Consider the following 25615-nt stretch of genomic DNA (forward strand, 5'->3'; position numbering starts at 1 on the left):
CAAAAAACATTAATCTAAATAGGTAACAAATGTTTTCCCTGGATATCCACTAAGCTAATTATATGCAAAAATCATTTACATTGGCTATCATTAGAATTCGCATTAGTCCTATTCATTCGGGATTAGCACTACCTTGCGTTAGGGAAGAGAGGGACTTATTGACATATTTTAGCACAATCCCAGCACCTTATATTCCCTCAAACTTCCATCCAAATGGCATATGGCGAGACACTTGTGCTCGGAGCCCACCTTAGATACCTGGGAGATATGCAAAGTGTGTTTAATAAATGACTTGCCCACAACTCCTAAAATATTTTCATAAGACCTATATCGACCAGCCTAAGGCCACATACATTGCACCAATGTGTTTCATCGCGGGTGCGCCCGCTCAACATCAACCTGGACATGGCCATAGTCCTGGACACGCTCCTGGCTTCCTTTTAAAAGCAGACCACTCCCAGGTGTGAGCAGTAGAGCTCTAAAATATGCTGTGACAGTGGAGCTCTCTCTACTTGGCTAACGCCACCTTTAGGTGTGACCTAAATAAATAACGTTGGGTTAAATCTCTATGCTAACCTGAACAGCTTTTGGTAGATATACAATGTTGTGGGGTGGGGAGAAACACCTCTTATGCATATAAATTAGCACTAACGTCAGGAAACAAAGTCACCACATGTTATTTAAAGAGTAGCACAGGACTAACGTTGGGTTATTTGCTTCAGTGCATAGGCTACGGGTTAAATAGGTTAATGGCGCTACACGCATCTTGCCCTCTGTATCCTATCACATGCCATTCCTTTAAACAGATATTTCAGACATCGAATCCAACCGATCCTGCTCTCCTCAGGAGGACAGGAGAATACAGCAGTCAGACTCGCACTCCTCTAATGAAAAGCTGAAAGAGAAAACCACGTAAGAAACATTTGTTTAGTTGTTAATTTAAACTACATTAGTGGACATCTGTCTACTAATACTGGGACCAATTAACTGCACATAAGGGGCCAGTTGACCTTTCACTGACCTTTTCAAACAAGTACCCATATAATATCATTAGCTTGAGTAAGGACTTCTCTGTTCACGGAAGGATTATTGTAGACTGATGCCATACAAGATTGGTAGCTGAATCGCTGTGCGTGGTAGACATGGCAAGGACCTCTATTGAGCCTACCATGGAGTGGTAATCTTCCTGACCAAGGGGAAGACTGATTCACCGCATATTGAATAAGTTTAGTTTTAATGCGATCTGATGCCGTGCATGATTTCTCGGGAGGAATGGAAGTTATATTTGGTCACTGCCATACATTACACTGGCTACTCACAATTTTCTTGTATACTTGCAATGAAATCAGAACTCCATAACGGTCAATGTCCATGAGCCAAGCATAGTGGTTTGGGTAACCTATTAAGGGACCACACCCTTTCAGTTTTAGTTTATAACAACCATGATCCTTTCAGAACTGGGTATTGCTAAAATGAGGGCACTTGCAGCATTAAAATGACTTGGCATCCTTCCCAAAGTCCTTAACTGGCAGATAATTCATTGTTCTTCCGAGTGTTAGATAAATACAGTGGATCCCGCTGGTTTAATATGGGTTTTCTTTTAGTTCTAAAGGGGATCCACCCAGCAGATTGGCCAAAATGGGAGCAATGGCAACCCCATTCAGAATGTCTTCTGCTGAAGTGCCTGCTGCTGTTCCTGCCAGCGCGGTGATCACAGAGAAAGTCAAGGAAAAGACATCACAGCCAGATGATGCACAGCCGCTGAATATCCCAGGTCTCTCCTATTTACATGCTCATTCTGGTGTTCGATTGTAAATGTCTCCTCTTCATTTCTACCCTCCCTCCCCCAAAGACAAAAAATGTGAGCGGTGGGTATATCTTGATGGATTCCTCGTTTTCATTTTTGCAACTGGATAATTAGAAAATTTCACCTGCTGCAAAATCTTTGGAGGAAAATATGGTGGGGGTTTGTAAAAGGATTTGGATAATTTGGTGGGTAACATGTGGCCCGGGGGCTTCACCTGCAGCCACAAAAGGCTGGCTGGCCCAGCAGCCCGTTCTCCCTCTCCAGTATATGAGTGGCGATGTTTGTGTGGATCTTTGCCAATCCTCCGTCTCTCAGCGGCTTAATGACCATGCATGGTGTACTGGCCCACGCCTCTCCTGTGCTAATCACTAGTTCCCAGTGTAAGGCCGTGCTTATACCCAATGCGGCCGGACGTGCGCCGCCAAAACAAACGCATGTTTGTTATTAAGTGCACGCGAACGAGGCGGCCACGCGCGCAAATTTAGAGCAGAGCCAAGAAATTGATTTTCCCGAGCGAAGGTCACGTGAGCGGTTCAGCCAATGAGGGCGAACTGCTCACGTGATGTCATGGCCACGCCTCCTGCATGCAGTGCAGGTTTTAAGCTTGCGCATTGCCCTGGGGGGAGCGCGTGCACCCTGCCAGATGGGGTATAATCGCAGCCTAAGAGGAAGAGCTAAAAACTATACACTGCAGCTGGTTATCCATTATGCAATTCAGGCTTCAGTTGTGGATAACCTGCTGATCTTTTTATTAATTATAAATTTATAATTAAGTGGCTTTTAAGGCAAGCTAATTGCTGTTCCAATTATGTAGAAGCAAAGGGTACTTTAGACATGGTCATCAATATAAAAGCTCAATACTGTATTATTGTGTGTGCTTGCATGCAAATGTCTTCGTTTGTAATCCATACAGTACATCGGCCCGTAGCTGTTCCCAAAGTGTTTGTGCGACCAAGCCCTGAAGATGAGGAGATATATGGGTACGTTAACGAAATAGTTGCTGGTGGTTGTTCTATTTATGCTGTTGCTGTTTATGCAGCACATGCGCACTGATTTTTAAAACGGTGTGTTCGTGAAGAGATAATTGCATCAAGAAACTGCTGCTGCCAGATGTGCATTGTGATGAAGCGTGGTGCAGGCCTGTCTGGCACAGAAGGTGTTCAATCTAACAAAAAAGTTATACAAAAATAGTTGTAAGGCATCATTTGTGCAAATTGTATCTTCATCCATAGGACAATAACAAATAACCCCCTTATACAGTGTTTAATAATTTTAATGGCTGGTGTCTACACTTTCTATACATGCTTTTTAGCAGAGTTGTGGACTAGTGAAGAGCTGGTGCATTCCTACATTCTCTGAGTATTAGTTGCCTGCTGAACGTGTGTGTGTGTGTTTGCATTTTTTTATCTGTGGCTATTTAATTGTGCAAACATTATGGTAATAGGAAGTTACAGCTTTGCCAGAGTAGTTGAGGATCACATGGTACATGCAGTGCCTTCGACCTCTGCTCTCCACCATAAGAGCGTGGTTGCCTTTTACATTGGAAAGCTTTACAAGGAGTGACTACAGTCATCTGGTGGGACATCCAATCTCCACTAAAAATTTCACTTTTTAAAGATATTTTACTGAATGCACAACACGATCAGTGTTCAGAATACATGTTTTGAAGTCTTTGCTGTAATTGCTAGTGTTCCTCAAAGGTGCTTAATAATACTATAATCGTGTAAAAGAAACCGTGCTTGGTATGCGATTTTGACATCACCAGTCGGTCAATTGGGTATTTGCTGTTTTTGGTAATCCTGCTTCAGGTGTTTTTATAGGCATTGATAGGCATTGATAACACTATGTACAATCTGTTCCTCAGATTGTAAAGATCGTATACGCCAACGTAGAAAGATCAACTGGCAAAAATGTGGAGGACCTCTAAAAGCTCCATTTGAGATGCATTGGTTGAGGGAAATGTTTTCAGGACAAAGTTGAATAACTATCAATTTTTAGCTAAAAATTAGGGGCCCTCTCTAAACAGGGGTCGTTGATCAGTACAGTAAAGATGCTGCTTCTAGTCATATTCAATAATAAACCTTGGTCCATGAGCACCCAACAGGCCAGGGTTTTGGGGCACCAAAAATCTAAGAAAGTAGTCTTGATGACAAATGTTGCTCTCAGGGACTGAACTTTGGGTGTTCTGCTCTATTGTTTATAGAGCAGCACTGTATCCGTAACTTGAGACAATAAAGCAAAATTTGTATAACTGAACAAAAATGGCAGTGTACAAATGTAGAACCTTGTGACTCTAAAATACCAGAAATACAGATTTTTTTTTTGATTTTTTTCCCCCCCAGTACGTTGGTGACTGAAACAAATGTGTCACTTGTGGACTTCTTCTAACATACGAGAGCTGCAAAATAACCTCTCCGAGAATAACATTTAATGACAACTCGTGTCAAAATACATCTGTGTGTTAAACTGTGTCCCTGTGTTTGACTTTTAGACCCAACACAAAGTTGATCAGTTTCCAAAAAGGGGAAAGTGTTGGCATGCGCCTGGCTGGTGGTAATGATGTGGGCATATTTGTAGCTGGTGTTCAGGAAGGCGGCGCAGCGGACCAGGAAGGCCTGCAAGAGGGAGATCAACTGCTTAAGGTAAAAACTAAACACTACATATATAGTTTGCTTTCAGGAAACCATCACTGTTTGGAAGAGAAATGTAGCATGTTGTTGACTCTTGTGACTCCTTCCACCTGCCAATAAAGATTTTTAGGAGCTTTTATGTTTTTTGTCTTTTGATTTCACCCACTTCCCTCTGATCCTCCTTTTTTTTATATCCTGTAGGGTAGGAGTGCGCAAACTGGGGGGTCGTGAGATTTTTGTGGCAGTTGCAGAGGTCTTGCACTCTTCCCCAAGGCATTTAAATTAAAAACCGGAGGGCCGCGTGAGGCCTCTGCAACCTCAACTTACCGAGATTAAGCCAGCTTCTGAACGCGGTGTCAAATGATGCCGCGGGTCACATGACCCCGCGGCATCATTTGGCGCCGCACTAAGGTAAGGGGTGGGGGGGGGGCGGCGGGCTGGGTGCAGCAATATAAGTTTGCGAACCCCTGATGTGGGGGTTTCCACCGTCTACATATACCTAATGTCTTCCGTGTTCGTAATGTGCTGAGAAACCTTGTGATAGACCAATGAATAAACGGTACAAGGTTTTCTAATGCATAAGTTTCTGAGACTGCAGAGGTCTCCTTATCAAATATTCGATACAATAACAATTTGTTTTAATAGGTTTTTCTAGGAGTGGGTAGTCCAGGCATTTATTCCTTGAGAGGCTCTAAAAGCCCTGAAACGCGTGGGAGGTTTTTTCCCTGTTGTGTTTTGTCTGTTTTTTTTTTTTTTTTAATGTAGTTTAATAAACTTTTTTAACTTTTTCATCCTACTGGTGAGCTGATGGTGTTTATTTCTGGGACTCTGCTGTTTCGTGCCAATCCCTCTTTTGTTAAATTTATTTAAGTGCTCTCTGTTCCTTGTATATCTGAGTGTAGAATGAGTTTTGGTAGGGGGGGTATATATACTTTATTCAATGATTCTCCACTGTTGTGTGTTCCAGCCTTTGGCCCAGTGTGTCAGTAAATTGTGTCAAACAACAAAGTTTAAGGAAGGTGTGATAATAAAACTGTAACCTTTAAAAATGGGGTACCATTTTTAATTGTAGGTAAAAATGAACTAAAGTAAAAGAATTAAAAAAAAATACGTTTTAGGACCACTCGTGTTGTTGATAAAATGCAGCATATTCTTTTCATTGCAGGGTGCTATTCCCAAAGTACTATTTTAAGGAAAAATAATTAAACACGGTTCAATAAAGTGTATGTGCGTGTATACATACATATACACATATATAATAAAACAAAATATACAAAAGATTATTGTTCCAATCCTAATTCCATTGATTGTGTGTTTGTTTCGTCTGTTATTATCTTAGGTAAACGCACAGGACTTTAGATGCATTGTTCGAGAGGATGCTGTTCTTTTTCTATTGGAAATCCCAAAAGGAGAAGATGTGACTATTCTGGCACAAAGCAAATATGAAGGTAACCAAAAATGAAATCACTAATACAACATTAAAAGTTTTTTTATTTTTTTTATTTAATACATATGCACCTGGAACCATCGTAAACAAATTACATCTGTATTTCAACTCCAGTAGTATTAAGCGTTGAAATAAATTAACAAGGCATGTTGAGCCTTCAAATTCGTAAAGTACACCAGACCGCCACTGCCCCCTGGCTGGCAGAAACGGAAGTGGAGGGGGCTCCACTTCTGTTTCCCGACCCCTCACTCCATTGGGGCAATACGCCCGATCAGTCCCTGGGAAAACGAAGATCGTCCCAATGACGTGCCTGGTACGTCAATAGGAGCAATGGCGTGCCGGGTCCTGTGACTTGCCAGGCTGTCAAAAGTGCACTGAAAGGGTTTCACTAGGCTTCCCTCACATTTCCAGCTTTTCCCCCTTTACTAGTCTAAAACATCAATATTGGCCATCTGCAAATGAACTGATTTTGAAACGTTGAATATCATATACAGTTTTATGATTTAGAGTTGTACTATCCACATTTATTTCCAGGTTAAAACCTATTACAACCCTCCCGCCCCCATAAGATGCTGCATACAGTCATGAAAGGCGTTTGTGAATAATGAACTTCTGTGCTGTTCAAAAGCCAAGTATTAGTTTGTATGCATCATTTTGCTGGGCTATAAACAGTACCATGTAACAACATCGTACATAAAGGTGAATAAACTACTAAAACCTTAGAGAAGATCATTTATTGTTGGATTAATATTAGTATGACCTATAACTAACTAATTAGTTTAGTGGAAGGAGCACATAATAATATTCTGCGACAGGCATGTACAGATCTTTGTTGAGATGGGAATTGATATATTGTTGGCATAATAAAATAAGATGATGGACTGGGGGGGGGGGACATTTGATTATCAGAGATTTAAAAAATGTTTTCTTCCTTGGGCTGTATTGTTTTGATTAATGTTTGTAGTTGGCATGCTTGGCTCTTATGGTTGGAAATGCAACATATTAGAGCATTTGTATAATATTTTAGATCTATATAAAATAGAAGTTAAAACCATGTAATCTATAAGAAGGCAGATATGCTGCTACAGGAATGAAAAGTATCAGACCTTATTGGGTAAAGATTTGGCAGAGAGGGATCCTTGCCCTAGGGAGTTTACAATCAAAGTATTTCTTTGCAGTGAATTAAAGACCCTCACAGTAATGATGGGGTTGAGTTTGAGGGGCAGAGAAATAATTGCTTTTAAACCCATGGGAAAAATTTTCTCGTTTGCACAAGTGCGTGGAGCCTCAATTCATCTTGACATAAAGTGCACTGAATGGCTTTTGTTTGTCGTTTTCCAGTGTACAAAAACATACTTGCCTGTGGCCGGGGAGACTCATTCTTCATAAGGACCCATTTTGAATACGAGAAAGAAGCCAATCAGTTCTTGGGATTCACAAGAGGCGAGATCTTCCGAGTGGTGGACACACTGTATGATGGGAAGCTGGGCAGCTGGCTGGCTGTACGGATCGCCAACGATTTGGAAAAGGGCATCATTCCAAGTAAAAGCAGGTACCCGTAGTCTATTCTCCATTTCAACGTCTTTCCAGTGTGCTATTAAGCATGGTTTCATTGCATAATTTTAGTAATCAGCTTTTCAAATACTGCTTGCCACACTGAGGCCCGTCACCAAAAACTTATTGGACACTAAATGAACTCTGTTCTTCTTGGGAATAAAGTTATTTTAAAAGTAAAACCAATCGGCTTTAATATTTCGGCTTAAATAAAGTTGTTCTTATTATTGTCTGCAATATGGATCAGTTCCCAGCACACATGTATGAACTAATGAACAATAAATCATACCCTATGGTGTGGTTATGTGCTAGAATAGTAGTGATTTACTGTATATGTATATATCTATATCTCACTGTTTAGTAAATGACCACGTGACGGAAGGGAGAAACACTGGGGAAGGGAAGGAAGTTTCCTTGTGTTGTCTGATGCCTGTCGTTGGCTCACAAAACCCACTTGTTCATAATGGATTAACCTAGGAAGTATTGGGTTCAACACGGATTTTTAAATTTGTAGTTAAATCCTGGCTAAGCAGTGAGATTGGTCTATAGCTGCCACAACATAGAGGATCCTTACCCTCTGGGAATCACCACTATTTTAGCTTTGGTCATCTGTGAGGGGATTTTTTTTTCCACTAAGAAAATTGTTAAATAAATCTAATAAAAATGGTCCTAGGATTCCTATAAAAATGTTTTAATACAAATTTGAGAAACCATCTGGGCCTGGGGCTTTTGATGGCTTCAGTGAGCCAACCGCCCTTGTTGGCTCTCTTTTGAGTTATTTTTGCGTTTAGAATTTTGTCAATTTGGAAAGTTTGCATTCTCGAAGATAATCCTCTATCTGGGGCACGGCCATGATCTTAGAGGTTGGAGGTAAATTATCTAGGTTATAGAGGTCCGTATAGAATGTAGCAAATTCCTGTGCTATCTTAGTGAGATTGGATGCCACTTCTCCTTTCGTTCTGATAGAGGGATTAGGTCGAGAACTTTGGTTTCTGCTGAGTTTATTTGCCAACAGACGGTCATCTTTATCTCCTTTATCATAATACAGTACATCTGTTTAGTCCATTTTAGGGCCTTCTCTACCGCTTCTAATTGTAAGCTCTTGAGTTTTATTCTTGCCGGATTTAGGATTTTATAGACTTTCCTTGAGGGATTTTTCTTGTGTGATGTCTTCTAACTACTATTTTTTTGGTTAGGATTTTTTGTTTCTCTATTTTTGTCCTCTTCCTGTATATTGCTATTTAAATGAGCTGTCCCCTAATCGTGGCCTTATGTGCTTCCCATAATACTGCTGTTATTCTACAGATCCCTTATTAATAAATCATTTAAGTGACTCCAATTTCAGTACTAATCTCTGGGTAATTTAATAGTGAGTTGTTCATTCTCCAGTGGAATGATTGTGTCCTAGTAAATGGGGGGGGGGGGGTGTCGAACAAGATCATCACAGGGGTGTGGTCTGACCATGTAATAGGCCCTATATCTGAGTGGACCAATACTTCCAAGATACTCGGGGATACAAATATATTATCGATTCTCGAATACGAGTCATGGGGAGACGAGTAAATAGAATAGTCCCTCAGTCCACTTTTTTTTTTTTATGTGTGCCACGCCAGGCATCCCACAATCCAAATTCTTTGAGTAGCAGTATAAATGTCTTTGCTACACTATAGGTCAATTCAGAGTGTGGGTGTTCTGAGTGAGTGGACTTATCCAGGTCTGGATCTGGTACCATATTAAAATCACCTCCCAGGATCAGTTGCTGATCTCTACTTTCGTCTATCGATTCCAGTTTTTCCCTTTAAAAAAAAATCAATTTTGACCCTCGTTGGGAGCGTAAATATTTACTAGCGTAATCTGTTGGCCTGAGAGAAGCCCGTGGACCCCCCAGGGACCTCCCAACTTTATCCCTCTTGATTTCCAGTGGCTGAAACGGAATGCCCTGTTTTATCAGTATCGCAACCCCCCCTTTTTTACTGGTAAGACGAGTAAAATGCTATTGGGTACGTTCCACTGAAAGTGTTCGGGGGCCCTGGGTGTCAAAATGTCTCTTGTAGAAAAACATCTGCTTTCAGATTTCGAAACAAATGTTTTTATTTTTTAGGGCTAATCTACGCTTACCATTGCTGTTAAGGCCTTTAACATTCATGGATACTAACTTCAATGGCGCTTGCCTAGGCATTCTCAATGTCGTGACTCTCTCGTGAAAGTTGTGAGCAGAAAAGATTTATGGTTGTGGGGAACAGGTAGGGGTAGAAAGTAAAAAAAAAATAAGGGAACTTTGACAAAAACAAAAATTGAACTACAAAAAAAAATGGAGTATAACCAGCCACAGCCATAGTTTGCGGCCTGGCGAGCGTATGGCCCTACTGGGGATGGCCTGACGTCGGCCATACACCACCCTCACACCCCGCCCCTACCCCACACACACACGCCTTCCTCTAATCTCAACACCCCGATCGCACCTGCAGCCCAGCTGAAGCCAGGGCTCACAAACCGCACAGTCATCATTTTTATTCCACTGATTAGCAGACCCGTTTCCGATATAGACGTCAACTCCAAGCCTCTGGTGGAACAGTATCTACAACGGTTTAAAAAAAAGGGGGGGGGGGAAATAAGGGGAAGAAAAGACACAAAGGGGAAGCAAGCACAATTATAGGAGTGGTGTACAATTTCCCTGGAATCACACAGTGGCCCAGACCGGATCTGAAGCCACAGGATTATGTACTCAATACCCATTGGGCTGCAGCTCCTTCCCCTTGCATGGTGAATGTTCGCATGTTTACTGTGATCACCTAACTAGATATATGTGATGCATCTTTCAGAGCTGACCAGATGGCCAGTGTGCAGAACGCCCAGAGAGGGCCAGCTGGGGACAGAGCAGACTTCTGGAAAAACCGGGCCCAGAAGGCTGGAATGAAAAAGAATGCAAGGAAGAGCCGAGAGGATCTAACAGCCATTGTAGCTGTCAGCACTAAATTCCCAGCTTATGAGAGGGTGCTACTACGTGAAGGTGAGAAGAGCTTTGTAATTAGTCTGCTCGCACACAGCAAAACGCATGAATATCTTGTCCCTATAATTCTGTAATCCATACAGTGACTTGTATGTATGTCTTTATTTATATAGCGCCATTAATGTACATGGCGCTTCACAGCAGTAATACACGTGACACTTATTTATCTTACCTTTGATCTTTCTATTAAACTGAAAGATTATTGGTGGCACTGATATAAGTATGTTAAAAAGAAAAAGCATAAAAAATAGCTTAACTTTTACTGATAGCTTGTTTTTTTGTTTTTTTTTAGGAAATATTAGTGTGGGCGTTATTTTAAATAAGTGCATGTTCAGTGTTCATGTTTGAATTCCTTAATTGCTTAGAAGAATTGTTGGTGCTGTATTTGAGGAAACTAGCCTTGTTTTTTTTTTTTGCATACGGTGAGGCCAATGTATGGGAGGCCTTTATGCAGTAGGTGTAACTTGTATATCTGTCACTGAGGCATCAGAAGTCTCCTTGAGATGCATGACTCTAAAGTAGGAGTATTGGGTACAGTCTCTCGAGTATTATACAATAGAGATTTATTTGACATCACCTTTTGTACTTGTGTTTTTTATTCTCCTCTTTAGTTTCACTTTTATGCAACATTATAGAAAAAAAACATGCATGTAAATGTATATACTTTTGACCTCTTGTAAAATGGTGTGTGTGGTGTGTGTATAATAGATATCTATCTACCTTTCATTGCAAACCTAAAATGTTACATATTATAACTCAAACAAAACTCTGATTTTGAGTGGTGAGCATTCATATACAGCATTACTCGCAACAACAAGCTTTCAATAAAAGATATTACAACCTGACCATAGTTTGACTCGTGGAAACTGTATACTTAAAATGACCATGTGCGAGCATTGTCTTGTACACTATCCCACGTAATGACGATGTTCTTATTACAGCTGGCTTTAAAAGACCTGTGGTGGTATTTGGTCCTATTGCTGATGTAGCGATGGAGAAGCTAGCAAATGACATGCCAAATCAATATCATCTTGCAAGTAAGTGTTATACTGTATGGTGTTTATTAAAACTTGCATTTCAACCCCGCACATGGCTTGGGAGGCAGTGGGGAATAAAAATCTGAATTCTGTCCTTCCAGAAACCGAGCCCAAGGATGCTGGGTCCGAGAAGTCCAGTGGCGTTGTGCGGTTGAATACTGTACGGCAGATCATTGAACAGGTAGTGATTTCATTACTGGTCAGAACAAGAAGATTTGCAGTAGGATGTGTGCACCATTTATTCCAGATCGCCTAAGCTGATCAGCTGGCTTCTTGGACGACACTGTCTCCGCCCCCTCCTCCCCCCTAAAGAATTGTGTTCAGTTTCACGTATACTTGGCTGACTTTAAAAAAAAAAATCCACTGCCTATCTTAAATTAATTTTTGCTTTTTTTATCTCCCTTCTCAAATAAATAAACCTGTGTAACATACAATCATATTTACTAATGGGTGCTGAGCCAATACCTTATAGCCCATTGACTTAAAGGTGTCTTGCAGCTTGAGACTGAGTAGTAAATATGGTCCTAAGGTCTTTTTCTGCACCTAATGTCCATGACTTGTCTTGTTAAAGGGTAAACACGCATTGCTGGATGTGACTCCCAAAGCTGTGGATCTGTTAAACTACACTCAGTGGTTCCCTATTGTCGTGTTGTTTAACCCGGACAGTAAGCAAGGCGTTAAAACCATGAGACAGAGGTTGTGCCCCACGTCCAACAAGAGTTCCCGAAAGCTGTATGACCAGGCGAATAAACTGAAGAAGACATGTGCTCATCTCATTACTGGTGAGTAATGACAAGTCCATGTACTGTATTCTGGGGGCAATTCTGATCGGCAACATAGTACTTTCAGTTTACTGAGACTTCAGTATGAGCTGTGAAATGCTACAAATATATTCGGGGACAATACAAGGAGCTTTCAAAAGAACTATTCATCCCAGGGGCAGTACAAAGGACTCGGGGCCATCCCTTAAGGTCGGAGGAAAGGAGATTTCACCAGCAACAAAGGAAAGGGTTCTTTACAGTAAGGGCAGTTAAAATGTGGAATTCATTACCCATGGAGACTGTGATGGCAGATTCAATAGATTTGTTAAAAAAAGGTTGGACATCTTTTTAGATGGGAAAGGTATGCAGGGATATACCAAATAAGTAAACCTGGGAAAGATGATTGCCATTATTTGGAGTTGGGAAGGAATTTATTTTTCCCCTCATGAGATCATTGGATGATATGTCACTGGGGTTTTTTGTTTGCCTTCCTCTGGGTCAATATACTGTAAGTACGGATATAGGATAAAGTATCTGTCGTCTAAATTTAACATAGGTTGATAGACATATGTCTTTTTTCAACCTCATCTACTATGTAACTATTTAATTGTATTTTTTTTTTTCCCCCCTTTAGAATGTGAAATGTATTTATTAGTTCTTCAGAAATAGGCCAAGTGGCCTTTGAATAGCATATTAACAAATACCACATAATGTGATGCACATCCTGTCTAGAGCTTCAAACTTAATTGGGCATCCATTAATTCATAATAGTGGTCATTTTTTTCAAAGGCCATTGAAAATGTTCCTTTCATCCATGCTTATCTACAAACAATTTGTCAGACAAAACCTTTTTATTTATATTTTGTTGAGTTAATGGGACATTTAGCAGCAGGTTTTTTTTTTTGCGTTTTGTTACTATTGGGGAAAAATATTGGACAGTTAGATACAAGTTCGTGATTGACACTTGAATTTGAGGGTGTGTGTTTTCCATTTCAAGTCGGGTAACTTTTCATAATTAAAACAACTTCTCAAATGAATTGGCCATGTTGCTTTAAATGTACATTCATTGGTAAATAAAAGTAAATGTGTTTTTTTTTTTTTTGTGGATATGCCTCATATATGGCAAATGGTCCTTTTCTTCCAGCTACCGTTAATTTGAATTCATCCAATGACAGCTGGTATGGGAGCTTGAAAGATGTGATCAAAGATCAACAGACTGAAGCAGTGTGGGTGTCGGAAGGAAAGGTACTTTTGCTGCTTATTCAACTCATTTTACATAGTCGTTGGTGTAAGCTGATTTTTACTTTTGCCACAAAGTAGCGATCCCCAATATTTGTTATTTTATGGTACTTGAACTGGGGGTCCCCCTGAGCCATATTTGTAGTTTCTTGTGCTGGCCCACCACACACACACCCACACACAACCCGACACACACACTCCATTCTATTGACTGATCTGGCGACCATTGTGTTTGCACAGTTGCTAATATCTCAGATACCGAGGGTTCTGGGGGACTACGGATCGGCTCCCAGCTTGGGCCCAGAGAATGCCCCAAAAATGAGCAGAACATATGCGTCTCTGCTTGTATACGTCTCTTGTTCTGCAAACCATAAAGTTGGGGTTCCTTTGGGACTGTATCAATCAGAATTGGGGTTCTCTCCTGCTTGGACTCTCTTCCATTTTTAATTCTTTCCTCCTTTTTACATTCTGCTTTTCGTAGCGGGGTAATATATTTGGCAAACTGGTACCTCTTGTAAAAAAATAAAATTAAAAAAAAAACGTGTTTTTTGTCCCTAATTAAGCAGCAGTACTCAAGTGGTCAACGTTGAATCAAAAACAGAACTGATAATTATATTTCATGAAAAATACTGTTTTAATAGTAAAAACGCTGCAGCATAAACAGTATGTAAAAGATTAATTAAACTTGTGGATTCCTGTGTTCCCCGGCAAAAATAAACTTTCATTTACAGAGTAATCATTCTCACAATTCTTTTGAGGAGCCCTCCAATGTCTCCCTGTTTTCTTCGTGCATGGAGTGTGCACCAGGACTTCACTTATTTTTAGCAGATACCCATTGTATTATTTTATTGTAACAAACATCAAATGTTTGCGGTTTCTCACTAAGCCCCAATTTCTAGTTGACTGAGTACACACGATGCATGTTTTGACGCTAGCAGACCTTTTAGGACAACCTGTTTTTTAAAAGTTGTTACATTTCCGCAGATAAGGAAAACCATAGGTTTTGCTCATCTGCGGAAATGTAACAACATTTAAAATAATTTATTTTATTACATTTATCTGGTCCGTGCTTTCCAGGCAGTTACAAAATATTGAGCTGTTGTAGGCAGTTAATTGTCTTCCAGTCACATTAATAAATAAAAATATAATATTATATTTTTTTTTTTCCCTTTCATGTTTTGTCTTGCATGACTTTTTGGGACTTGTTAACCATTTACTTGTCTCTTCTTGGCACCAATATGAAAAGTGCTCCCATCTTCACCCGTATGTAGTGAGCCTCGCTGGAAGACGCACCTCATTTTTATAATCAACAGTATAAAATATATTTTTAAGCTCTAATACACCTACATCTCACTCGTTTTGGGTCCTTGGACATTACCAACTACATTAAGATATTGGTGTATCTTATGGAATGTTAGGGTTTAGTAAGGTGTGTGTGTGTGTTTAATTTTTTTTTTTTTTTTAAGCATGTGGCACGATTTTTTGTGAATGTATATGTACTGTAAGTAACAAACAGCACAAACCAATGCAGTGTATTTAAAATAATAGGCACTGGTGTAAATAAGTAGTCCAATTGTCCAACTGTAGAGGATGAGGGTTTAGTATATAAGATAGTCGATAACATAAGCATATCTATAGGAGCACAATCTTTAACCACATCCCACGAAGCTCTGGCGTAGTCAGATCCGTCTCTCCAACACACCAAACGCTGCCTGCTCTCAGGTGTCTTGCGGTGACTGCAATCAGAGCTCCTGCTCTCTCCCACTGCTGAATCTCACATGATTATCAGAATGATGTTTCTTTAGTGCTGTCAGTGTCCTTATGGAAATCGCTACGTCCCAACCAGATAGGTTTAATGAGCAAATGAAGTAAAAACTTCCAAACGCCTTTAAAAAGGCATATATAGAAGATGGATTTAAAATAAGACCATAGGAACTTGATCACATAACTCTACGCATTTCGTCTAATTGATAGTCAATAGTATACGCACACACCAAATCAATTGGCTTCAAAAAGTCAGGGGAGCAGTGAGCACCTATGGCCCATATGCATCAAGGCAAGAGTGGCATAATTCTGCTGGAAACATTTGCACCAGATGTATCAAAGAAAAAAAACCACACTATTGAAATCCATAGGCTGTGCCCTTCGATACATCTGGAGCATTGTTTGCCTGAGAATTGCACCACTTTTGCTTTGATACATATGCCCCTGTATATTTTAACTGTTCATTCATTTTATTTTTTCCGCATCAATTCTACCTCCACTCAACACCCCGCTACTAAAAAAAAAAAATGAAATAAATGTATTGTGCGTTCTTTCCAGGCCGAAGGAATAGACGATGACGATGATGATCGCATGTCCTACCTCACGGCAATGGGAGCAGACTACCTAAGCTGTGACAGCCGTTTGATCAGTGACTTTGAAGATACGGATGGGGAAGGTGGCGCCTACACAGACAATGAGCTTGACGAGCCTGCTGATGACCCCCTGCCGGTGTCTGCCATTAGCCGCTCGTCTGAGCCTGTACGTCCAGAGGAGGTGAGAAGTGCTCTCTAGGGTTCATGAATAGGAAACTTTCCAAAGATTTCTTTCCTGCTCATAAAGCTCACTGCAAACAAAGTGAATGGGCAATGACTGCACATAGCATCAGTTTTTTTTTTTTTTTTAACTGTTGGGCATTATTAATCCCAATAATCCCTTTTTATAGTAGCACACAAGCCATTTAGAATTCGAAACAGAAAGTAGACCTTGTTTGTTATAATGGATTGCATGCTACCTGTTTTTATTATGGAAGTTTGTGTCACTATACATACTTTCATTACCAAAAGCTGTGGAAGTTAGGGTGACACCCTTTGGCAATCTCTCCTGAAGTACTACTTGCACTGCAGCTCTTTGCTACTGAAGCAGACCTGCTATTTGCCACACATTTCTGTGTTGCAATGCAATTTTTAAACATGTCCCATTCTAAATAGTTTAGATGGAGAAGACCTAAGTAGTATTTACGTCACACTTAGAACGAACTAAAACCTTTCATATGTCAATCGTGTGTTAAACTTTTTAGTATTGCTTGGCAATCTTATACATCTTTATATCGCAGTCTATAGTGAAGCATGTCCAAGAGACGAGAGTTCAGATGAAAAGGGCCGGCAGTAGAGAGGTTCTGAGAGAGCCCAGTCCTCCTCCAACCTTCAAACCTGAACCACCAAAGGCAAGTGTATGATATGACTGACATTAGTCTGTCGTTATACCGAACCAGCACATCCATTCTTTCAGTGCAACCTCTCGCCAAGGATTGGCTTCATTGTTGTGCCTGGAGTTCCTGTAGCTTTCACATTAAAACAGACTCAATTCTCTGACAATCAGAGTAGTGATTTCACTGATTTTAAATCTTGCTGACATAGGCCTGCTACTCACCTCCCCCTCCCACCCCCCACCAAATCAACACCCTATGTAAGATTAATCAGAAATTAAATGAGCAGAAAGTGGATCAGCTAGACAAAGGCTCAGATCTACAAAAGATTGCTAAGCTTCAGCATGCCTTTACTCCCATTAGTAAAGTTTAGCACCCGTTTCAGGAACTGGGCCAAAGTATTTTGAAATTGTATTAGAGCAGACTATGTAGATGGTCATTAGCATTGAGATTGCTGATTGTGTGGTTATCACAATGAACCATGTTGGATGTCCTGTGCTTCTTTCATTTGACCCAATAGTTTTTTTTTTTTTTTTAAACTTTATAAAACCGCAAACCCCAAAATTAGCACTTTTCATCCTTCGACCTCAAGTGCTTTTAAAAAGACAAATTATTGTATTTACTAGAAGATTACAGTTTTGTATTTTTTTTTATTTTTCCTGCCACAAGAGACACAATGGCCGGGTAGTCATTGGTGAGGTGTGAACCTTGAACTTGTCATAGAGGTGTTAGTCCAGCTTTCCTTGGACCCTGCTGGGGTTACCTTTTTTAACATTTCGGTTGCTTTTTGTTATTCAACTTTGATACATTTGCCTCCATGTTTTATACAACCAAACACAGCTAGCCAGCATTAGTTTTTAGGATAGGGTTTATGATCAAAATGCTCAAATTCACTTTAACTGTGCTGAGTTTGTCTCCATGTTAAACAATGCCACTTAAGGGATTTTTATGCATTTCAAGTTAATTTGATCACAGAGTGGATAAACCTGCTTAATCTCCATGGGGACCTTAAAGTTGGAAACAAAAGGGCTTATTCAATAAACTCCAATGCGACAGCCCCCTAATTCACGTTAATGGGAGTTTTTGGGTGAGAACAGTGCAATCTGTCGCTTTGGAGCTTACTGAATAACTAAATAAGCCAACAAAAACCGGTAGCACTCAAAAAATAAAGTCTCAATGACTAGTACTTTAAAACATCTCCAACCGCACTAATACCACTCCAGTGACAACTTTTTAGGAGGATGGTGCTCGCACGGGAGATAAAAAGAACTGAACAAAAACAAAATGGATCCCTCCCAGGGAGGGAAAAGATCGAAAGTATGACACAGAGGCAATAAGTAAAAAATATATAAATTAATTGAAAAATACATAATCATACGCTACTCCAGGGGTGTGCAAAGTGGGGGGCGCAACATTTTCTGGGGGTGGGGGGGCACGGTGCTTAGAGGCGACGTGCTCTTCCCCACAACATATAAATTAAATGCTGGGGGAGCGCGCACGGCCTCCAAGTCCCTTGTCTTGTCTCTGGCGGCATCTGGCGATGCGTCGTCAAATGACACTGCGGGGTGACGTCAGAAACAGGTACGGTCGGGGGAGAGCAGTCAGGGGGCGCTTAGAAAAACAGTTTGCGCACCCCTGCACTACTCAAGACACCATCTAACTATAAACAGCTAATAAGTGGCGGGCTCCCCAAGTAGTGAACGGCCCAAGTAAATAATCAATAAGAAGTGTCCAAGAAGTCTATAATCGCGTGGCACCAGAAAGTCTCCAGGCAGGAGCTCCCTGACCTGTCACAATATACGCAGGTTTATAAAGATGCAATGTGCCACAATGATCCTAACCAGCATTCTACTCTGGAAACGCAACATTGCCCAAATAATCGTGCATTGGCAACCAGAAAAAATGTATACTGATAATCCTAGACGGGCAAGTAGCATAAGACAAAATTGTATGAATACCGGATGTATAGTCCCCCCAAAAAATTGGGTCCAGATAGAAGAATCTGTGAATGCTGAATCCACTTGTTCACAGGATGGCAGAACCATAACACTGCATACTGCAAATGGGACATCCTGGGGAACTGCTGCCATGTGGCTGTGGAGTCCAACCACACAGGAACACATCCAACACACATTCTGTGCCATACTTCAGAAGATTTCTTCTCTGAGGGATCCATTTTGATTTTTGTATAATTAAATAAGCCCTTTTGAAGGAAAACATGATGAGGGGCTGGTCTTTTATGTATATGTTGTTCGCAGGTAAAAGCACAAAGCAAGGATGAGCTGTATGACTCTCCTCGCAGCATAGAGACCAAAAGGAGCGCCTCCAGTGCTGCCAGCAGCGAGATTTCAGGAGGTCCAGCCAGGGCAGCCCCACCACCTACTGCTGCCAAGCCTGTGTTTGGAAAGCCCATACTGAAGCCTTCAGTGTCCGGAAACCCAGCTCCAGGAAGAGAAGAGGAGGCGCCGGCGGTGAAGGAAGGAGATCAAAATACTCCCAAATCTGTGCTGGGGAAAGTGAAAATATTTGAGAAAATGGATCACAGTGCGAGAGTACAAAGGATACAGGAACTGCACGAGGCGCAAAATGCCAGGGTAAGAAGTATATCTACTGCTGGATAGACTATACTGTACTTTTCTGCCTCTGCAGGCACATTTAGATGCTGTTTTTGCCTAAAATATATTTACAGATCTGTACTGCCTCAACTAAGGCTGCAGTAGATACAGTAACAGAGAGCGAGAGAGAGATATGTGTGTGTGTGTGTGTGTGCTCTAAGGGGGGCATGTTTTTCCTACCGCACAGCCTAAAGAGAACTGTGATCCGCAGACGGTGTGTACTCTTTTGTCAAACACGCTTTCTGCAGACATTTCATTGCTCTTATTATGGTCCCTACAATGGTTGTTACATGTGAAATTATTTTCTTTATGATGAAATCTGATCCTGTATTTTCCTGTAAAAGTAGTTTTGAAAGGTTGTTTTAATTGACTCTCACTTTTCTATATGATGGCTGTTTTGAACTCGATATGCAATTAAAGCAGCAATACTACATTCCCCCTTGTTTATTTTTCTTTTTATACGTAAAGCATGTGACAATGTATAATTCTACTTTCTTACCTAAACTGGCAATTGTTTGGTGCTCCTGTAAATATGTAACAATCTTGATTGTGTGCCTAACAAAATGGCCGTTTTATAACATTGTGCTACAGTCTGGGAAATGCTGCAGTTACGAAGTGTAACCCGTTGTTACAACTTTCTGTGTGTGTGTTTCAAAGAGGATGTGATGTTTTGCTGCTTTAATATATTTACCAAAAAGTAAAATCCCAAGTTGCCTTGGGATACTTAGAATTAGAGAGATCGAATCGACCCAAATCTGTTTCCTCGATTTTTCGCTGATGTTGCCCCCAAAATCCGTTTTGCGCTATGTAAAATCCGCGAACTGAATGGGACAATTTTTAAATCCGTGAAGATTCATCAAAAAACCCCATTGGATACAACCTGTGGATGGATTTGTAGAATCCAATCCGCCGATTTGCTGAATCCGCGGATTGGATTCTACAAATCCGTCCACAGGTTGCGGAGTGTATTGGTAATAATGGTTTAAAAAAAAAAAAAAACACACAACGCGAATCGCCCTTTTTGACATTGATCCACGAACCAAAGGAACCAGCCAATCCGCTGCAGATCCAAATTCGACAAAAAAATCACCCATCTCTACTTACTGTAGAATGCACCTCTTGTGGTTTATTGGACTGCGTGCTTTTGAATATTGGCACGTGCATCATGGAAAGGGACTATTGGCCACAGCCGTTCAGCTGCTGAGGGACAATTGGCCCCTGCTGTGTAGCCCCTAAGGCAGTGGTTATGTTTTTTTTTTTAGGGTAAGGATTATCTGCAGAGGCGATCTGTCCTGGTGGGTAAACGGCCGTGGCTAATTGTCCTAGACACCATGTATCATAATGTCAGAAACGTGTCATTTATACATAACATAGGAGATAGATAATGAAAATGCAATGGATTAGAGTGACAATTTCTGCTGTATAGCTTAGCCAAACTAAACAATATTGTATAAGGTTTTATTATCTGTTGCTGTGTGACCTGCCTGATTCCTCATTTCTTTTTTTGGGCTATATACCCACAATGAGCAACATTCATTTTTCAGGTAAAATAATTTCACCAATCCTGCTATCAAACCTTACTGTTTGTTTGTATTGTATATATTTTTTTCTTAAGTTGGAACTGGCCCAGAAACTCCCAGAAATTTATGCAGTACCAATAAAACCACAGAAAAATGAACAGAATTGGCCCCAACCGGCAAGGTAAGAAATTCTTGTTCACTTTGCTAAACTCTGCATTGCTGGGAAGAGATTTGGTTATTAAGACATTTTTTATTACAATACGTGCATAATACATATATACTTTGTTTTAGTCCCCTCCAAACCGCTAATGACAGGGGCATATTTTAACCCTTTGAATGCCGTATGAGCCACGGCTCCAGAGTACCCTCACGCCCTGTGTGACCGCAGCATCACTGATAATGGGGCAGGCTTATTCGTGTTCAATGCTCCACAATAGCGCAGAATACGATCCCTGCTACAAGACCAGCAGAAAGCCCATGATGTAGCCCAAGCATGTCAAACTCAAAGGCTAACACTGGCCAAATAAACAAGGTTTAAGTTTATGTGGGCCGCAAAAAAACAAAAACTTCAATTTTCATAGAAACGTAGGTTTATTTCGAAAAGTAGTGTTTGTGTGTGTGTGTGTGTCACTAACCGAACCAAAAAAAACCCAGATGTGAATGACTTCTGAACCCATTAACCAGTGTCAGGATGCCCCCTCTTAACAATTTCCAAAGCAGTCCCTCAAGGTACTATACTGGAGGGGAGGTGTTCCCTACCTGTCTTCCGATGTCTCCCGCGTGAAACGAGAGTCAGATCTGGAAGAAAGCAGAATAGGTTATTTCGGTGTAGGTATAGGGCAGTTAAGATAAAACAGAGAGAGGGAGGGTGACAGAGAGAGAGGGGGAGAAAGGGTGGTTGACTGACTCACCGGGCCCGGGACGCCAATCCCGGCAGACCCCTCTGTTGGCGGCCTTGTCCCTCATTCTCTCTCTACTTCCACCTCCACCCCCCCGCTCTCCCATTCTCTCCCCCTATTCTCTCTCCCTTCCCTCCCCACCCCCATTCTCTCAATCCCCTCTTCTCTCTCTCCCCACCCATCTCCCTATCCCCCCCTTCCATTCTGTCCCCCCCCTTCTCTCTCTGACCTGCACAGACGCACACATCCACTGACCAACAGACACTTGCACAGACAGACCAACAAAGACACTGACCATGCACAGACACTCACACAGTTACTGCTGGCCTGCACACACCCACAGCCACTGATACACACACACAGCCACTGATGCACACACAGCCACTGATGCACACACAGCCACTGATGCACACACAGCCACCGATGCACACACAGCCACCGATGCACACACAGCCACTGATGCACACACAGCCACTGATGCACACACAGCCACTGATGCACACACAGCCACTGATGCACACACAGCCACTGATGCACACACAGCCACTGATGCACACACAGCCACTGATGCACACACAGCCACTGATGCACACACAGCCACTGATGCACACACAGCCACTGATGCACACACAGCCACTGATGCACACACAGCCACTGATGCACACACAGCCACTGATGCACACACAGCCACTGATGCACACACAGCCACTGATGCACACACAGCCACTGATGCACACACTCCCCCCCACACACTCTCCCCCCCCACACACAACCCCCCCCCGAACACACACACACTCTCTTTCTCTCCCCCCCCCCCCCCACACACACCCTCCAACACACACACACAAAGTGGAGTACAACGACGGATGTGAGTGACTGGAGGGGGAGGGGGAGGGGGGCGGGGGACAGAGGAAAGGCCTGCGATCTGGGCAGGCGGCTCACCGCCTCCCGCTGCACCTACCGCCCACCAGTGATCGCGCACCACCACTGCCCGCCCCCACGCCCATTTCCCGCGCAAAGGGAGCGCCATGGGGGGGGGGGGCAAAGGGAGCGCCATGGGGGGGGGGCAAAGGGAGCGCCGGGGGGGGAAAAGGGAGCAGCGCCATGGGGGGGAGCGCCATGGGGGCAACCCCCCTCCCCTGCCCCGGGTCCCTGTGGCTGCCCGCCCGGCAGGGGACACCGCACAGCAGACAGACGAGGCAGGAGCGGGAAGACAGACACACACACTCACCGTGTGCTCTGCACAAAGCGGAAGCCCCGCCCCCTTCATTCAATCCCATGCGGCCCTTCATCCAATCCCACCGGCAGCATTCACTCATTCTACTGAACATAGAGAATAATTACCAGCTGCAGCATCTTTCTCACGCCCCCATAACCGGGACATATTGGCTGGGCCGCAAAGATATTCGTTGTGGGCCGCATGCGGCCCGCGGGCCGCGAGTTTGACATGCTTGATAGCCAACTACGTAATAGGTTAAAAGTAGAGATTAGTTCCTTTTTTTAAAAATTATTTTAAAGTAGAAGTATGTTTAAATACTAATTTCTCTTTTTAATGTTTTCGTGATAAAATATTGTTGGGACTAGTATAGAAACATATCATTTGACAGCAAAGAGGAAACACTTGGGCCACCTAGTTTGGATTTACAGCAGATCGAAAAATGGACAAAGCCCCTAGTTGAAGCTTGGTTTTCTTTCATATTTAGGGGAACCTTATGTCTTCCCCAAGCATGTTTTAAATTCCCTAACTCTATTAGTCTCTACCCCCTCTGAGGGGTTGTGCCATATATCCATCACCCTTTCCGTGAAGAGGTACTGCCTCACAATTCCTGAGCCTGCCATCCGGCAGCTTCAGAGCATGACCTCTAAAATAAATAGAGGTCATGCTCTATGTGATGGATAGCGAGAGGGATAGATCTTTATCGCTATCTCCTAATCTCTATCTCCTACAAGATGTACATTTTTGGAAAATGTTGTCCTATCCTATATATGATTTATATTCAAACATCTAACCTAGGGGTGCACAAACTGGAGGGGGGGGGAGAATTTTATGGGGGGTGCGGCGGTGACAGAGGACCCGCGCTCTTCCCCGCCGTGGAAAACGTGTGGCCTCTGTAACTCCCTTACCTGCTCTCTGTCAGGTCTTCGGCGACGCGTCGTTTGGCGCCGCGGGGTCATGTGACACGTCACCTTGGAAACGCACGTCAAATGGTGGGGTCATGTGACGTCAAATGACTCGTGGTGTCATTTGACGCAGAGTCCTTGGAGAGGGCAGCGCGAACGCTGCGGTTGCCGGGCAGTGGGGGCGCAGCTCAAGAAGTTTGCGCACCCCTGCTCTAACCCCCCCTATAGAAATAAGATGGAAATCCCAAGATCACTTCCCTACAAGCACTTTCTCTCCCTCTGTCTCCCATGTAAAAACCTACTTTAATTTCAGCACATAGACACAAAGCAGGGTAGTGTAGCTTTCTCCCAACATGCCACTTAAACTGTAAGCTCATTAGGGCATGTGCAATATTGTCTGTATGTGGGTGTTTTAAGTGATATTCTTTGCATTGCCTTTATTTTGTTCTTATGCAGAATGTTAAAATTAAAAAATGGTGTCCATAGATATTGGTGAATACTTGGTTCTTGTTCCCTAATCACTATATATCTGAACAGAACATAATCTGGTAGCCTATCCGTGTTTGGTACCATTCATTAAATTAATAACTCGCATCCTTGACATGTACAAGAATAATTATTGGTTACCATTTTTTCCATGCTTAGCTCAAGGCCTCCAGAGCCTCAAAAACCACCGTCCAAGGCCCATCAAGATAGGACCGGAAGTTATGGGAGCGATGACGAGGAAGAAGAATACCGCCGCCAACTGGCGGACCAATCAAAACGTGGATATCATGCACCGCCTTCTAAATACAGGGACACAGAGCTGTGAACCACTGTGGTGATGAGAAGGGACCAAAGTACTTATCTGCAGGCTAACATTGTACAGTCCTTCCGGCTGCATACAAAATGGGAAATGTGTGTCTTCTACCCGAGAGCCTACCCTGTCTGATAAGACTCTGTTTAACCCTGTTCTGTGCGTGGGCTTAAACTAGCAGGAATTCTGCACTCTTGGTTTGTCCCATACACTTTTTTTTTTATTATTTAAAAAAATATGCAGATACTGTAGGTAATCTCCTCAACTGGAAAACTGTGTCCTTACCAATGTCTGCGGTGTTCTGGAAACATGAATATAGGGTTAAGCGCTCTACTGGAATCCCATGTCTACTAATTTTTGTTTAACAGGCTTTTTTTATAGAAATTCTTTTGTGCAGTGATTTTCGCTGCAGCTCTGGATCACCTAAACCAGCTTCATAACAGAAACTGCTCAGCAGATTTTAGTGGCAGATGTCCCCGTCCCGTCCAATGAAACTACATTCCAAAAGGGGTTTTTGAAAGTGCCTTTCTGCAGAAAAGTAGTGTGTGTGTCTTGCACTAATGCAAAGCCATGAAGCACTCGTGGTGGTTGGCTGCTTTCTTGGTGTCCCTATGTGTAAAATATTTCACAGATCCATGTTTTGAGTAATGTAGAATGACAGCATGTACAGAAGTTATAATGATCAGATAATCTGGCTGTTACAATGCTGGCCTTGTGTGTGTGCTCTAGGCATACAATGGGAGTTCACTTTCACATGGACATAAATAAAAGGAAACAAATTAAACCTTTTCACGTTGGTTTATTTTTTAGCATGGAAGTGTTATTTATGGTGATTGACGGCCGACCTGTACAGACGCAATTTGCTTTCTCCTTACCTCTTGTGCCGGTCTGTCTAGGTGCCCTCTTAACATACATGAAAACAAATTCACCAAATTGCTTTGTAGTTTAATTCGGTGCATCTTTACTACCCTGTAATCCAGGGTGCAGAA

General features: G+C 42.1%; 1 protein-coding gene across 9 annotated transcripts in view; it reads left to right on the forward strand.

Moving 5' to 3' along the window:
* The window catches only part of TJP2 (tight junction protein 2), a 113665-nt gene extending 88255 nt beyond the window's left edge, over nucleotides 1-25410 (forward strand). For 8 of the 9 annotated variants that reach the window (XM_075597674.1, XM_075597666.1, XM_075597684.1 and 5 more), the window contains 16 exons: nucleotides 807-912; nucleotides 1605-1774; nucleotides 2721-2787; nucleotides 4299-4449; nucleotides 5777-5885; nucleotides 7226-7436; nucleotides 10261-10448; nucleotides 11390-11485; nucleotides 11587-11666; nucleotides 12057-12267; nucleotides 13391-13491; nucleotides 15808-16023; nucleotides 16583-16693; nucleotides 18934-19269; nucleotides 20906-20991; nucleotides 24476-25410. In XM_075597674.1, the coding sequence (XP_075453789.1) occupies nucleotides 807-912; nucleotides 1605-1774; nucleotides 2721-2787; nucleotides 4299-4449; nucleotides 5777-5885; nucleotides 7226-7436; nucleotides 10261-10448; nucleotides 11390-11485; nucleotides 11587-11666; nucleotides 12057-12267; nucleotides 13391-13491; nucleotides 15808-16023; nucleotides 16583-16693; nucleotides 18934-19269; nucleotides 20906-20991; nucleotides 24476-24641 (2405 nt within the window). In that variant the 3' untranslated portion in view covers nucleotides 24642-25410. The remainder of the gene's footprint in view (nucleotides 1-806; nucleotides 913-1604; nucleotides 1775-2720; nucleotides 2788-4298; nucleotides 4450-5776; nucleotides 5886-7225; nucleotides 7437-10260; nucleotides 10449-11389; nucleotides 11486-11586; nucleotides 11667-12056; nucleotides 12268-13390; nucleotides 13492-15807; nucleotides 16024-16582; nucleotides 16694-18933; nucleotides 19270-20905; nucleotides 20992-24475) is intronic. The other variant, XM_075597640.1, reaches the window with a different exon arrangement.
* The last annotated feature ends 205 nt before the right edge of the window (nucleotides 25411-25615 follow it).

This window comes from Ascaphus truei, chromosome 1 (assembly GCF_040206685.1).
Source record: "Ascaphus truei isolate aAscTru1 chromosome 1, aAscTru1.hap1, whole genome shotgun sequence".
Lineage (NCBI taxonomy): Eukaryota > Metazoa > Chordata > Amphibia > Anura > Ascaphidae > Ascaphus > Ascaphus truei.